General features: G+C 48.6%; 1 protein-coding gene across 6 annotated transcripts in view; it reads right to left on the reverse strand.

Moving 5' to 3' along the window:
• The window catches only part of tweek (transmembrane protein KIAA1109 homolog tweek), a 647796-nt gene that overhangs the window by 363690 nt on the left and 267522 nt on the right, over positions 1 to 16584 (reverse strand). For 5 of the 6 annotated variants that reach the window (XR_008613545.1, XR_008613544.1, XM_050182733.3 and 2 more), the window contains exons 24-25: positions 14096 to 14377; positions 310 to 450 (exon numbers count right to left, since the gene is read on the reverse strand). Coding sequence is in view for 4 of the 6 variants with exons in the window: in XM_050182733.3 (XP_050038690.2) it covers positions 310 to 450; positions 14096 to 14377 (423 nt within the window). In the remaining 2 variants the exon portion in view is untranslated. The remainder of the gene's footprint in view (positions 1 to 309; positions 451 to 14095; positions 14378 to 16584) is intronic. The other variant, XM_050182732.3, reaches the window with a different exon arrangement.

The raw sequence follows: 16584 nt of genomic DNA on the forward strand, positions 1-16584 counted from the left end.
AATTGCACACATACAATTGATGTGAATATTTTGGCTGCGCTTGTGTTGGACAGCTGCAACAAATCAACGATATTTTAATTGAGATGGACGCATCACACCGTGGACTGCACATAAAGATGTGACAGAGCTACATGAAAACAAAATTGTGAGTGCTGCGATTGGTGCATCAAAATACAAGCAATGGAGTACGTGGAACCAGCATTTGTTTGACCTTGCTTGCAATAATATGGGTGAAAAAGGCTAAGCACCACGACATGAAAAAGCAATGAACATGACCAACCAGACTTAAGAACCATCTGGTTAACTGACCTGGTCTAAGCAGAGGGCCAAGACAGACACACAGGCCAAGTCCTTGAGATTGTCTAGAGCAGAAAATGCAATCAATTCTTCCACAACCGAACACTGTAGTGCCATGACATTCACACGGGGTACATGAAGCCAGAGTTGCACCTGCAAAGAAAAGTGTAACAACATACAGCCACTGAGCACAAGAAAAAACAAAAAATATTAAATTACACACTTGTTTCTTCAAAGCAAAGCTTTTTTTACCTAACCTCACCCCCTTCTGTGGGACTAAAGTGGGCTGATACCAGAGATTATGCACTAAAACCTGGGCCAACTACAGAGACTGTGCAATCAAAGGTGATAGTAGAATATTGTGAAGTAGTACAATATTCTTTGAGTCTTTCGATCGGCCTGAAGGTCCATCAAAAGACTCAAAGCACAATGGCAGCGGCGAACAGAGTCGGCAATCATCGTAATCTGACCTGCCGGTCAAGCACATTGGCATTTATACATGAGTCATCGAAGGTTCCAGAGTAATCGCTGGTGTGTACGTGTCTTCCAAAAAATATTACACAGTTCGCGTCACGCATGCAATCAGATTACACAAGCTTTGGTGACAACAGACAACTGATAGAACCACTGATAACATTCCAGTAAGTTCCAGTCATGCAATAACTTCAAGTTGTTAGCGGGTTAAATGCAGTCCACAGGAAAAGGATAAATAAGTACACGTGTCAATATGTCACTGGGCGAGGTGGCTGAAGTCTAGAGGGTGCTATGGTGGGCTGATCCTTACATGAGTGCACCAAGTGGATCCTGGCTCAGACATGCATGGTGGTTTGTAACACGAGCCAATCAGTTTCAGTTTCAGTTTCAGTTTCAGTTTATTATTATTCGTTCATAACAATTTGTTACAAAATATGGTATACAGACAAGGGTCCCAAAGTCAGAGACTGCACCGGGACCCTTGGATCAGAAGTTTTACAAAAAAAAAAATTAAGCGGAATACAGAGCAGAGAAACAAATAATGAAATAAGCAAAGAAAAGTGTATCCTGCAGGAAGCGCAACCCTGATAACCTTGATTGTGCTATCAAACTACGATCACTCAGGTATAGAATGTGGACCTAGCTTCTTTGTCTCTTCCTCCAGGTATGGCACCTCGCATAACCTGGCATGCTACATGCCTGCTTTCAACAAGCAAAGAACGCTGCGCCGCAAAAAATAGAGTACCGTAGACTTCCATTAATTCGACTCTGGTTAATTCAATTTTTTGGTCAATTCAATCCTGAATGAAGGTCTCGGCCAGCGTCCATGCATTTCTATGGGCCGAAACTTTATTGATATCGATCCTAAAATTGACCTTTGCCGGATAATTCGAACTTCACCAGTCAGCACACACGCACCTGACCCCCATGGTGACCTAAATACCAACCACTCTAGTGGTAGCGTGTCCCTGTGAAGCTTAGGGAACAGTTAATGTGCTGAACACACGTCACCTACCATCGAAAACGCTTATTTCAAGTCTGCCAAAGGAAGATTTTCAAACACTAACCGTAACTCACAATGGCTGACTACAGTATTTACCCGATTCTAATAAGCTTTCTTTTTTTTCTTTTGTAAGAAATTTGGCCAGGAAAGTGCCTGGGCAGTGCAATCGGATAAGAAACCAAAACTGCCTTTACGGCGTTTGTATGCTTTACTGTGTCATGCCAATGTAATGTGGCGAAACTCACTTAAAGAAACCAAACCAGTTACCACAGTGCAACACATATCACCCTTTCCCATTCTCTTTGCTGAAAAATCAGGTGCGTGTCAGATTTCATACTTCATTTAGAATTTTTAATGCTACCTCTACGCTAGTTTTCTACTTTTGACATACAGAAGGCAGGCATGCGCTTGATTCTGGGGCGTGTTTGAATCGGGCAAGTACAGCCAAATGACTCAGCGGTGTGTTCCGACGATTTTCTGCCTCTTATTTAATTTGAAGCACCATATAATTAGATCAATTTCGATGGTCCCATCAGGGTCAAATTAATTTAAGTTAACTGTAGTGCCCAAGTTAATGAAGCATAGATTTAATTGCTTCTGGCGACACCAAACACTACAAACACCAAGTCTGAGGTGGCACAGGAAACGGAGGCTCCCCGTGCCAAGGGCGAAAACCTAAAAGGGTGCTGCTGGCACATCACTGCAGGAAAGTAGCTCCACGCAACATGCAGGGAAGAGAAAAGTGTACCCACAGCTGGGCTGTATACTCACAATGATGACCAATGCGTGTGCTCATGACAGCTAGGGTAATCTGTTGGCTTGGGCCTCAGATCAGTGCGGCACGGCATAGTACTGTCATGCACGAGCACCATGCACAACTTTTCAGCCTAACATTTGGAAAAGGAGCAACACAAGATACGTGCTCAACACAGATGCAAGGTACTGTAGATGTGCTCTACTCCAAGCAATACCCAAAAATGCTGGTGGACGAGAGGAAAACTTGGCAGACTCAAATGTATAGTTGGTGTTTACGTAACACGTGTGGGGCTTCAGGCTAACGTGCCCGGACCCGGCTAGCTAAGGTCTAAGGAGACACGCAGATCGTCCCCACTCTGTGGCGCACGCAAGCGGCGGGTTCGCTGACTCACCAGTAAGGCGTAGAGACGACTACAGCCATGGTACCAACAAATGGGGGTTTATTCCCTGTTATGTACAAAATGCGCGTACAATACAGGAATACGACACTAGGGTGGCAGTCACAGACTACGGTTGAAAGCTCCCGGGAAGTCTGCTCCGCCACACTGGCTCTTCCGAGCAGGTTCGCCAGACAGAAAGGGGCCGTCTTGCTCAGAGGGGCGCGGGACCAAGTGGATCCGCACGTCCGACAGCCAAGAGCATCGAAAGTCAATCTGTTGGGTGAAAGCACCCGTGTACCTTCGATGCTGAAGGAGAGAGAAGCCGAAGAGAGGGCGAGAAGGGCCCGCTCCTCAGGCACTGTTCTTACGCTCGGCGCACGGCGTAACATGAGCCATGTGCACAAGCAGCAGGCTCCGCGTCGCGCCGGCACCAGTGGCAGTGGGGAATGTAAGAACGCTATCCAAAATAAGGCTGGAACTGCATGTCCACATCGATGGCGCGGGCGAATGGCCCATTAACAGGAGATAGGGGTCCCTATCTCCGTTAACAGGAGATAGGGGTTCAAAAGGGGTCCCCACATCCCCCCCTCCTGAAGACTCGGGCCGTCCCATAAGGGAGCCGACCGGAATCAATGGCGAAGCTGACATCTGACCTGTTTTATTTCCTTAAGTGAAAATATCGAAGTCAAGAACTCTCGCCAGGTGGGTCGGTGCCTCCGGCTTGCGGTGAAAGGACAGAGCTGTGGAGTGGTGCCAGCGCCGTCACCTGCTGGTCAGCTGCCACGATGGTCGCCGCAAACCCAGGATCCAAGGCGAGAGCGCCGACAACGGAATGCAACAGGGCAGGGTTGACGTCCGGGTCCGTGTTCTTCAGCACCTGGGTGACTGGATTCGTCCCGGGCTTCCCGGCGGCTGGCTCTGTCTTCTTCATGTGAAGCTTGTGCACGCCGCTGGAGTCATGGGACCGGCACAGCCGCAGCGCACCGGAGTCGCCGCAGTACACTGCCGAAGGGTCAGGAGCCATGACTGCTCCACCCGAGGCCTCAACCATGGCTGATGCCGTGCAGCCGCGGAAGATGCGTGGGATCTCTCGCCCATTCCATGTCGTTCTCCACCTTTCTCTGTTCTTTCCAGGATTTCGTCGACACGAAGCAAAGTGGCGCTTCGGAGCCGGATTGGAAGGCCCACGTAGCGACGTGGCGGCGCAAAGGCAAACGAGAACCTGGCTGTGGAGACAAATGTAACGACAGCACCGGGAAGGAGGTGGAGCTGGCAGAAGCACTAGATTGGACCACAGGTCAGGCTGTGGTCTCAGGAGTGAGTGCAACCATAGTGGCTTCCCGGACGGCTTGTGACTGGAGGTGCCTGCGGAGGCGGCGACAGCTCCCGTGAGACCTGGACGAGTCGGTCGATGTCCTCGAGGCCCGTTGGGATGGGTTCATTGTCGATGTCTGTGTAGCACCAGCCTCATAATATTAACACTTCAAGCAACTAAGTTCGCACTCCGATGATAAAAACAACACACCAACAGTGAATTTCACAGTCCGACGACAATGTTCATACACAGAACATGAAGCTCATGCTGCGTCCACCAGCTTGCCAAATGCCACATCGCTCTAGCACATGCACCTTTGCAGGTGGCTACCAGAGGGAAGGAGGAGGCTCACGGAAAGGGACATATTGGGCTTATGGTAGCCTCAAGCACCCCTTCGGCCAGCGCTAAAACACTAACCGTGCCTTTCATGTCATTCGAGCGCCACTGGAGGATAGAGTTTCCCGGGCACAAACAGTAAGGGAACGGCTAGGTTCGCTTTCGCAGCTCACACCGGCGGGCTCGTGTATCACTTTGATTTACCACAGTCTTCAGAAGGAGTTGCGCACTACGAAAAAGCGTCTTATTCGGGTAAAGAGTGCCTGTTTTCTGCTTTAATGCGTGTGTTCATGCTATAGTCACACCTCTCCTCTTGCCAGCTCGGCGGACACTAAGGTCCCTCGATCCACCACTGAGAAGTGGCGACTAAGAGCGTTTTCGCAAGTTATAACGGCGAATGCGCAGAGCCGTCTTGCTCGGTTGCGCTTGCTGTGTCTCTTACTCTTCCCAGTTGCTGCTTCTGGCAACGAAAGGTTTGAGGTCAGAAACGTTCACTGGAACGATGGATGGTCTACCGTTTGAGTCCACCAGCTTATACACAAGAGGTGACACTTTGGCCTCCACTCTATATGGGCTCGACCACTTGGCCGACAGAGAGGCTGAGATGCCCTTTGTTGCGTCGGTCAGAACATGATTGCGCCTGAGGACGAAGTCACCTACTTGATAATGTACTATGCGACTGGTCGTATTGTGCTTTCTTCCAACGCGAGCTTTCGCCAGGTTAGTGCGGGCATGAGAAAGGGCCTCGGCCATCCTAGCGCACACTTGCACTGCGTAATCGGAGAGACCCAATGCAGCGGCGTCCGCCCCACTACCGGTTCGCAGAACGTGATCCAAAAGGTTTGGCAGCTCTCTCCCGAAGTTGAGGAAAGCGGGCGTGTACCCAGTCGAACGGTTCACCGATATGCGCAAAGAGAAACCTATCTCGCGGAGACAGGTGTCCCAGTCCCTGCGTTGCCGGGCAGAGGCCGCGAGCAAGGGCTTCACATTTCAGTTCATCCGCTCGGTGGGATTGGCATGAGGGTGATAAGTCATTGTTTTGCGGTGCTTTATGCCAAAGGCTGCACAGACATCGACGAACACCTTAACCATGAAATAGGACGCGTTGTCAGTGACCAGCTCCACCGGAAAGCCAAAGCGGGTGAATACCTCGAGCAACTTGTCCCATATGACGCGTGCCGTTAGCGTTCCGAAGGGGAAAAAGTTCCACCCACTTCGTGAAGTGATCTGTGACGGCCAGCAGGAATGTGTGACCTTGCCGGCTTCTTGGGAAAGGTGCCACAATGTCACAGGCCACGATTTACCAGGATAGCTGGCTCTCGATCGGCTGCATGTGGCCGGGGGGTTTGCCACCACGGGGCTTCACACTCTGACACACGCGGCATGAGTGAGAATAATGAAGTACATCGCGCTTCATGCCTGGCCAGGTCACGGAGCGGCACAACTTAAGATAAGTCTTACGGCCACTGGCGTGTCCGGCCAACCGTGAGTCATGGAAATAGCTCAAAGTGGCCCTCCATAATGATATCTCCAGCCTCCCTGATGATATCTTCAATTAACAAATGGCCCTCAGTCCCCAGTGGCTGCCGAGCACCTGACCAAGGCGGCGGTCAGACTTGCAATGCAGCAGAGGGTGCTAAGAATCTCTGGGTCCGGACAGGCCGCCAAAGGAAACTAACCCTTGCAACGTTTAACACCCAAATTTTCTCGAGTGAGGCTGTTGTAGCGGGTGGCAGAGTGACGGAGACGATCCAAGAGCACGTACCGCACTGTTTTATTTCAGTGACAGCGAACTATATATATATAGGCTGCCTGCCTATGACGTAACAAAAAAAGAACGAATCATGTTTGACACGTGTGGCACAGCACTTCATATCACTTCTCCCTTTCTTTTAAAACTGCAGTCATTGCACGGGTCTTCGTTGTCGGGTAGACCTCCGTAAGACCGGCGGACTTGGGGGACAGAGAGCCTGTTCGGCTGGGAGGGACGTTGGAGGTGTTGTCGAAGGAACAGGCGCAGCTCCAGTTGCTTCTGGAGTGGCCAGGCTGCACCGGCCTTCTGGCGTCGACGTGGGCCGATTCTTGTTGTCCAGGCTGGGTTGAAGCGAGTCGGGAGCCTCCGCTTTTGGGGTCACGGGTGACACGGGCACGCGACGGAAAATTTGGTCGAAGTGACGTCTGGCTAGGCCATCTGGAGTGTCGACCATTACAAGGCGTGAACCCTCTGTGCTCTTGACGATGCCTGGACGCCAACGCTTCCCTTGGCCAAAGTTGCGCACCCACACCTGGTCGCCGGACTTGAATCTGGGAGGCTGCGTGTAACATCGAGGTAGAGGCGGGACGCAAGTATCTAAGCGCGAACGAATTTGGTAGTTCAGCAGCATCTCTGAAGGAGACTTGCCGCCCGGTAGTGGGGTACATCGATAGCCTAGGAGCACTCGCGCTAGTTTTGTTTCGAGATCGTTCACCATCGAGTGCTTAAGAAGGCCATCCTTAATTGTGCGGACCGCACGCTCTGCCAGACCATTAGATTGTGGGTGGTACGGCGCACTATGTAGATGAGTTATGTTGTTGACAGTCATGAATTGGGAAAACTGCTGACTTGCAAACTGAGGCCCGTTATCTGATACAACTGTTTGCGGCAAGCCAAAACGCGCAAACAATTCTCGAAGCCGCGCGATTGTGACTTCTGTGCTCGCCGACTTGACGGGAAGTGCCTCAATCCATTTAGTATGCGAGTCGACGACTATCAACAGCATGCGTCCCTCTATCGGTCCGGCGTAATCAATGTGAAGCCTTGACCATTTGGTGCCCGTTTCTGGCCAACAGATAGGAACCTGTCGATGGGGCATTGGCTGAGCTTGTACACAGGAGATGCACGAACGTGCAAGGCTTTCGATCCCGCCATCCAACCCAGGCCACCAGAACAGCGTCCGAGCCAGTCTTTTCATCGCAGATGCACCCTGGTGTGACCGATGTAGCTCAGCGAGCATGGAGACTCGCGCTTTGCGGGGTACGATGATGCGATGACCCCAGTAGAGCAGGCCTTCTACGCTTGATAGCTCCAGTCTTCTGCAAAAATAAGGTTGAAGGTGATTGTGACACGGTGACAAGCGTTTAGGCCATCCATTCAGTACAAAGTGCTGCACAACGCTAAGGTTTTCATCTCCGTTCGTCAGCGCCCGTATGGCATCCGCTGGCACGAACGAGCTGTCAAGGGTCTCTGAAGAGAACACGTATTCTGGTAAGGTGCCCGATCGACAAACGTCTGTTATCGGCACGGGCAAGCGGCTGAGTGCGTCCGCGTTGGCGTTTTCCTTGCCGGCCTTGTACTCTATGCGGTAGCTATATTGGCTTAGAAACAGAGCCCATCTCTGAATACGTGCCGACGCCATTGGGGGCACAGGTCGATCTTCTCGTAGAAGTCCCAGCAGTGGTTGGTGGTCCGTGACCAATATAAACTCGCGGCCCAGCAGGTAGTCTCGAAACTTTGTTACTCCGAATACCAGTGCGAGTGCTTCCTTCTCAAGCTGAGAATAATTCTTTTCGGCGTGTGTTAACGTGCGTGAACGGAAGGCAATGGGCTTATCCACTTTTCCAATTCGGTGCGAGATTACGGCACCTAAACCCGAAGGTGACGCATCGCATTCCAAACGCACTGGTTGGTTGGGATCGAAATACGTCAGAACAGGCGAACTCAGAAGTGTTTGTTTAGCCTTGAGATACGAATTTTCCTGCGCCGTTCCCCAGTGCCATTTATGCTCTTTTTCAAGCAGAAGATACAACGGGGCGAGTATCGTTCACATGTGTGGCAAGAACCGGTGATAATAAGTCAACAGACCCAAAAACGAGCGCAGTTCGCTCACATTCGTAGGCCGTGGCGAGTCGCGTATTGCTGCTAGGTTCTTCTCAAGCGGATGCAAGCCGTCTTTGTCAATGCGATGGCCCAGGTAGACGATCGAGTCTTTGCGAAAATGGCATTTTTCGGCCTTCAGCTTGATACCATTTTCTTGAAGCCTGCGCAAAACGTCCCGAAGCACTGAGCCATTATCGTCTTGACGTTCCGCTATCAATACATCGTCCAAATACACCTGCATGGCTGGAAGACCGGCCAGGACCGTTTCCATGCGCCGCTGAAAAATCGCGGGAGCCGAGGCAACTCCAAACGGAAGACGATTATAGCAGAACAACCCCTTGTGAGTGTTTATCACGGCCAACTTCCTCGCCTCCTCATCCAATGGGAGTTGGTTATATGCATCCTTAAGGTCCAGTGTTGTGAAAAATGATCCCCCACGTAGCGACGCGAAAATGTCTTCAATGTTTGGTAAAGGGTACTGCTCAGTTATGCACGCAGCATTGATTGTGGTTTTGAAATCGCCGCAGATGCGAAGGGAACCGTCTTTCTTCAGTACTGGTACGATTGGCGCCGCCCACTCAGAATGTGCTATGGGCGATAATATGCCTTGCTCTACTAAACGGTCCAGCTCAGTTTCCACTTTTTCACGAAGAGCATAAGGAATTGACCGCGCCTTGTGGAACTTCGGTTGGGCGCCTTCTCGAATGTGGAATTTCACAGGTGGCCCCTGAATGTTTCCCAGTCCTGGCTCAAAAAGGGCAGGAAACTCGGTCCTGAGGCTGTCGGGATCTGCTGACGTCGATTGAACCGTAGCGAGAAACCCGGACGGCAAAAGCGAGAACGCTTGGATTAAGTCCCTTCCGCAAAGGCTGGGACCCGAGAAGCCTGTAACTATCAATGTGGCAGGTACAGTCTTCCCCGCAAAATGGCCTTCAAGGTGCAGTTCATCGACAATGGGTAGCTTGCCCAAGTAACAGCTGAGCGTGTGTTTGCATATCGATAAGCGTGGCCAACTCAGACGGTGCTTTAGATACACCTCCTGCGGAATGATAGAAAACGGTGATCCCATGTCAATAATCATGTTCAAGGGCAGGCCACCCCAGCGGATAACTCTGCGGAACGCCTGGTGCAAAGATTTCTTTTCCCGTGATTCCTGCAATGTGAAGACTGATGAAATATCGCCGTCCTCCGTTTCGGATACAGCGCTCTCATAATGAACTGCGTTAGCGATGCCATCGCGCCTACGACCAGCCCGGAGCCCCGACTGGGAACGGCATTTTCTTGTGAAATGACCAGTCTTCCGACAGCGAAAACACTGCTCCTTTTTGTGCGGACAGTCGCTTGCTTCGTGATCGTAGTTTCCGCAGCGTGCGCACTCAGTATGGCTTTGCTTATCTTTGGTGAAGGTCTGATATCGGCGCGATTTACTCGCTACAGTGCACACCGCTGCCTCAATATCAGGTCTAGTCATGGCGCTTACTTCGAGTGCGGCTATCTCTGCCGCTATGGCAATCGTTTCAGCTTGGGCAAGTGTGAGCTCAGTTTTTTCAAGCAGCGTCTGCTGCACCGCCCGATTCCGGATGCCACAAACAATGCGGTCCCGTAACATACGGTCCAAACTGGTGCCGAAGTGACAATTATCCGCAAGCTTGCGTAGCTCAACAACATAGTCCCGGACAGATTCGCTTGCAGCCTGATCCCTTGTAAAGAACTTGTAACTTGCGGCAACCTCATTAGTCTTCGGCGCATAGTGGTTATTTAGGATGGTAAGTGCGTCCTTGTAACTCAAGCCATTTACTTTCTGGGAGGCGCAGTGTCCAGCAAGAACGCCTACCGTCTTCGTTGACAGTGTCGAAACCAGGAGCGCCCTTTTCTTATCATCTGTCTTAATATCATTTGCTTCAAAAAATGCCTCCAGTCGAGTCAAGTAAATATCCCACTTATCTTGATTTTCGTCGAAACTTGGGGTACCGAGGTTCGTAGGCAGGGCCATGACCGCCGACGCTGCGTAGACTCGATTGCTTTCAGTATCCAGCAGGACTCGCAGCGCTTCCGAGACGCCACTGTTCGTGGCGGGGGTTCTGCGGGGTGGTCACCCTCGTCGCCACTGTTGTAGCGGGTGGCAGAGTGACGGAGACGATCCAAGAGCACATACCGCACTGTTTTATTTCAGTGACAGCGAACTATATATATAGGCTGCTTGCCTATGACGTAACAAAAAAAGAACGAATCATGTTTGACACGTGTGGCACAGCACTACATATCAGAGGCTAGCTTAGCAGGACTCTTCGAAGAACTATCAGACATTGTTTGGGATATTATTGGCCTTAGTGACATTAGAAGAACTGGTGAGGATTACACATTGCTGAATAACGGCCATGTCCTCTGCTATAGAGGTCTCCCGGATAAGAAGCAATGTGGGGTAGGATTCCTAATCCATAAGGACACAGCGGACAAAATTGACGAATTCTACAACATCAACGAGAGGGTAGCAGTAGTCCTAATAAAACTGAATAAGAGGTATAGATGAAAGGTAGTGCAAACCTATGCTCTAACGTCCAGTCACGAAGATGAGGAAGTAGATCAGTTTTATGAAGATGTTGAATTAGCGATGAGAAAAGTGCAAACGTGGTATACAGTAGTAATGGGTGACTTCAATGCAAAAGTGGGGAAAAAGCAAGCGAGTGAACAGGCTATTCACAACTACGGTGTTGATTCTAGAAACGCTAGAGGAGACATGCTGGTAGACTTCGCAGAAAGGAATAAGCTGAGAACAACGAACACCTTTTTCAAGAAACGTAGTAACAGAAAATGGACCTGGAAAAGCCCTAATGGTGAAACAAGAAATGAAATTGATTTCATACTTTTTGCCGATCCCAGCATAGTGCAGGATGAAGAAGTGATAGGTAGGGTAAAGTGCAGTTACCATAGGTTAGTGAGGGCCAGGATTCACCTCAATTTGAACAGAGAAAGAGTAAAATTGGTCAAGAAGAAAACAGGTCAACTTAGAGGCAATAAGGATAAAAGCAGACAAATTTAGGCTGGTACTTGCAAAAAAATATGCAGCCTTAGAACAGAGAGATGATGATGACATAGAGTTAATGAATCAAACCGTAACAAGGCTGGCTTCAAAGGCAGCAATTAAAGTGGGAGGCAAGGCACCAAGGCAACCAGTAAGCAAGCTCTCACAAATAGCAAAGGACCTAATAAAAAAATGACAAAGAATGAAAGTGTCCAACTCAAGAGATAAGATAGAATTCGCGGAACTGTCAAAACTGATCAACAAAGTAAAAATAAGCGATATTAGCAATTATAACGTGAGAAAGACTGAAGAAGCCATAAAAAATGGATGCAGCCTGAAATCAGTCAGAGGGAAACTTGGCATAGGACAAACCAAGATGTATGCACTGAAAGATAAGCAGGGTAATAACATCAGCAATCTCGAAGGTATAATAAAAGCAGCGGAAGAATTCTACACTGACCTGTACTGACCTGAGTCATCCCAGAGGAGTCAGGATATTTCCATTAGAAACAGTAATGAACAGGATACATAAACTCCTCCTATAACTAGTGAGGAGGTCAGAAGGGCCTTGCAAGAAATGAAACGAGGAAGAGCGGCAGGAGAAGATGGAATAACAGTTGATTTAATCAAAGATGGAGGAGACATAATGCTTGGAAAACTGGCGGCTCTTTATACGAGGTGTCTATAGACTGCAAGGGTCCCAGAAAACTGGAAGAATGCAAGCATTATACTAATCCACAAAAAGGCCGACGTTAAAGAACTGAAAAATGATAGGTTCATTAGCTTAATTCCAGTGTTATACAAAATATTTACTAAAATACTCTCCAATAGAATAAGGGCAACATTGGACTTTAGTCAACCAAGGGAGCAGGCTGGCTTCAGGAAAGGATACTCTACAATGAATCCCATCCGTGTCATTAATCTGGTTATCGAGAAATCCGAAGAATACAATAAGCCTCTCTATATGGCTTTCATAGATTATGAAAAGGAATTTGATTCAGTAGAGATACCAGCAGTCATAGAGGCATTACGTAATCAAGGAGTACACAACACTTACGTGAATACCATGGAAAATATCTGCTGAAGTTCTATAGCTACCTTAATTCTACACAAGAAAAGCACGAAGATACCCATAAAGAAAGGGGTCGGACAGGGAGACACAATCTCTCCCATGCTATTCACTGCGTGCTTGGAAGAAGTATTCAAGCTATTAAACTGGGAAGGCTTAAGAGTAAGGATCGATTCAGTGACAATGCAGACGAGTTACAACAAATGATTGAGGACCTTAACAAAGAGAGTGCAAGAGTGGGGTTGAAGATTAATATGCAGAAGACAAAGATAATGATGAATAGCTGGGCAAGGGAACAACAGTTCAGGATCACCAATCAGCCTCTAGGTCTGTAACCTTTACCTAGGTCAATTAATCACAGGGAACCCCTATTACGAGAAGGAAATTCATAGAAGAATAAAAATGGGTTGGATCACATACGGCAGACATTGTCAGCTCCTGACTGGAAGCTTACCATTATCATTGAAAAGGAAGGTGTACAATGAGTGCATTTTACCAGTGCTGGCATATGGGGTAGAGACTTGGAGACTAACAAAGCAGCTTGAGAACAAGTTAAGCACTGTGCAAAGAGCGATGGAACGGCGATTGCTAGGCATAACTTTCAAGAGACAGAAAGAGAGCGATTTGAATCAGAGAGCAAACGGGTATAGACGATAGTCTAATTGACATCAAGAGAAAAAAATGGAGCTGGGCAGTTCATGTAATGCGCTGGTTAGATAACCGTTGGACCATTAGGGTTACAGAATGGGTATTAAGAGAAGGGAAAAGCAGTCGAGGAAGGCAGAAGACTAGGTGGAGTGATGAAATTAGGAAATTTGCGGGCACTAGTTGGAGTCAGTTGGCGCAGGACAGGGGTAAAATTGGAAATCACAGGGAGAGGCCTTCGTCCTGCAGTGGACATAAAACAGGCTGTTGATGATGATGATGATGATGATCTCCAAAACTCAATATTACGCAACTTCCAGTACTAAATACGCAGGAAGTCTGCACACATTGTTTCACGCCATATAGGTATGCCCACTATTTGCACACATGGCAGATTATATCTAAAATGGAGCATGGGCTGTGTATGTGCTCGGCCTTACTGGCAGGCAGGTGCAGCCAAGTCTGCACTAGAAAAGGAAATGCAGGCCAACCTGCCCCCCACTTCCACCCCTCATCATGCCACCATCCTTCTCAGCTAACCCTTGCACAGAAAGCTTATTACACACGAGACACGATGGTATCTTCTTGTACTTGGTCGAGTGGCATGAAATTTGAGAGGTACATTCGCAAGCAGCCACTTGGAATTCAACCATTGGACCATCTGCAGCCACGGACATTTTTATTTGTTGTTTTGGTATTCCTTCAAGGCAGCAGTGAAATTTCATTCTATTAAAATCATGCATAAACATTCTTCATTATGTTGAGGTTCTAAATACATGGTGTTCTATGAACAAGAAGTTATGAAAATTTAAATACTATGTTACATCGTGAATTTCATTATATCGAGGTTCAACCATAGATAGTTAGTCCATAGAAAGTTCGTGAAGTAGCCTAAAAATGCAAATGCATTAAAAGTCTCGCATTCATACACGCAGGGCTTGCCTGTTCTGTGTGCGTCTCATGGTACCCTTCGGAAGGGCAGGGTCCCTGAGATGGGTGGCTAGCTGTCGGGGGCGTGCTGCCTTTGACTGCCCTCCAGCACTGTGCCATCAGCCGGCCCAGCACGGTGGTCGGGTGCAGGGCTGCCAGTGTAGGCACCAGGGCCTCAGCAAAGCCTCGCACTCCTTCCAGCAGGGGTGGCGACACCAGCAGTTGTACATCTCCTTGCAGGCGCACCACCACTGCACTGCGCAACGATAGCGGCTGGGCCCACTGCTGCTGCTGCTGCAACATACACATGCAGGGACAGTCAAGAGTGTCATGCTACAACAAGGGCTGGTGCCAAGTTTTTGAAACCTGTGCTGCCTTTTAATGTGCCACAACTCTCAATGCGGCCACTGTGACTATGTACAAATATCTCGGTATTCATACTACAACAAACTTATCATGGGAAGCGCATATAAAACATGTTACAGCAAAAGCATCTAGCACACTTGGTTATCTAAAACGAAACCTACGTGAAAGCCCTTCAGCCACTCGTGAAATAGCGTACAGAACCTTTGTTCATTTTCAACTTGAATTCGCTTCCGCCATCTGGTCGCCACATCAGGAATATTTAATAAATTCTCTCGAATCTGTTCAAAACCGTGCTGCACGTTTCACCGTGAAAGATTACAGTAGGCATTCTAGCGTTACTGCTATAAAGGAATCACTATCACTCCCATCTCTTGAATCTAGAAGGACGATAGCTCTGCTTTGCTTACTGCACAAAATCACTCATAGTCAACATGCAACTACATTACCTCTTTCCCGCCCAATTCGCCCATCTCACCACTTATATAACGCACGCAGTCTCAAACGTGTGTTTGGCCACACAAATGCATTTAACAAATCTGCATTACCTCTGGCAACAGCAGCTTGGAATGATCTTCCAAGCTGCAGTGTTGAAATTAATAATCTGGACTCGTTTAGAGAAACATTAAAAAATTGATTCCGTAGTTATGCGCACACGCTTCATTTGTACCATGTGACTTGACTGTGGTCATTTTCGCTCCTTGCAAGCAGTTTATAAATATACATGCGTTCGCAGTTCTTTACCAGGAGTACGGTGAGCCATGTGCGTTTCTGACTGTCCAGAGTGTTGTTGTTCTTCGTTTTTTTTCGTTCTTCGTTCTTCAATTTTTTTCAATTGTTTGATTTGTTGTTGGCTATGTTCTCCTGTTTTCGCTACATGTTGTTTCTCTTACCTCCCTCACGCATTACTACAGTTGGAGCCTATGAGGTATGTGAATAAATAAATAAATAAATAAATAAATAAATAAATAAATAAATACAACCCACATTCCAAGAACTTGTTCTTGAGTAAGCTGGTCTGAGCACCGTGCATGCTAGAAAACGCACTACAGCCCTAAGATTACCAAAATAGTTTATTTGTGTCTGGCAACACCTAGACTGCACAAATGCCTGGCCCTGAGCTGGCACGAGGATCAAAGGGGTACCGTGCCAAAAGCAAGCAAAAAAAAAAGGAGAGAAGTCGGAACCCATTTTACAATGACCGTCAACAGTAATGCATTTAGCAATGAATCAATGTAGCGACGCAACGTAATGCCACGAACAAAACCAGTTATGTGTACTGTAGGCTGTGGGGATCCGCGACTCTCTCGCGTCACCTGATATGTTTCTTTCCCGCATAGCTCTCGTCACCTGTAATATGGCTTCACCGCGTGGCGTGGTGCCAGCGGCAGTAGGTCTGGTTGAAGCGCAGTACAAGAGATGGCGTGAGTGTTTCTATAACGGCGGGGTTACTTGGGCGCAAAAAGGAGAAGGCTCTTTCTCTTTGGCTTGGGATCGGCAAGCAGCGTGGACGTTCCGCGCGTGCGCCGATTCATGCTTCTGCGAGACTGTCTCGCGAAGCCTACCCCGGAATGGACGTACTCGATCGTTCGAATGCGCCACTGTTCGCGTGACTGTATGCGCGAACAACCGACATTGGTGTCCAGCATGGGGCGAACATATTCACTTGTTATCCGGTCGCGGTGAGTCGGACTTCCGCAATTTGTCGCGCGCCCATCGGCATGTTTTGTGGATAGTAACTCGGCTAGCAGGCATTAGTCTACGAAAGGTGCAATAAATGCCCTTGTGAATGTTTGCACTACTGTGCTGTCGTTCCTTTTTTCCAGGAGCACGGATGAGAACCCCACAAGGCATGTACTGCACTGGGATTACTCTTTCACGCTTCCCTAAGAATACTCGGCGCCATCTAGCACCGCCACCGTGAAGCCTACATGTGGCAGAAATGCATGGCATGCTGGTACAGGAGAACACTGAGAAATGTGTCACATGACACCCGAGCTCCTTTCATGCTTCTTGCTGAACATGCTGCACCATCTAGGGGCTCAACCGAGACGTCTGCACATCGCATCCGAGGCAAGAAGAGTGGTGTGTTAGTGCCTGCGAACACTGAGAATTGTTCCCTAGCTTGCTGCACACTC

The sequence above is a fragment of the Dermacentor andersoni genome, chromosome 4 (genome assembly GCF_023375885.2).
Source record: "Dermacentor andersoni chromosome 4, qqDerAnde1_hic_scaffold, whole genome shotgun sequence".
In the NCBI taxonomy this organism is placed as follows: Eukaryota; Metazoa; Arthropoda; class Arachnida; order Ixodida; family Ixodidae; genus Dermacentor; species Dermacentor andersoni.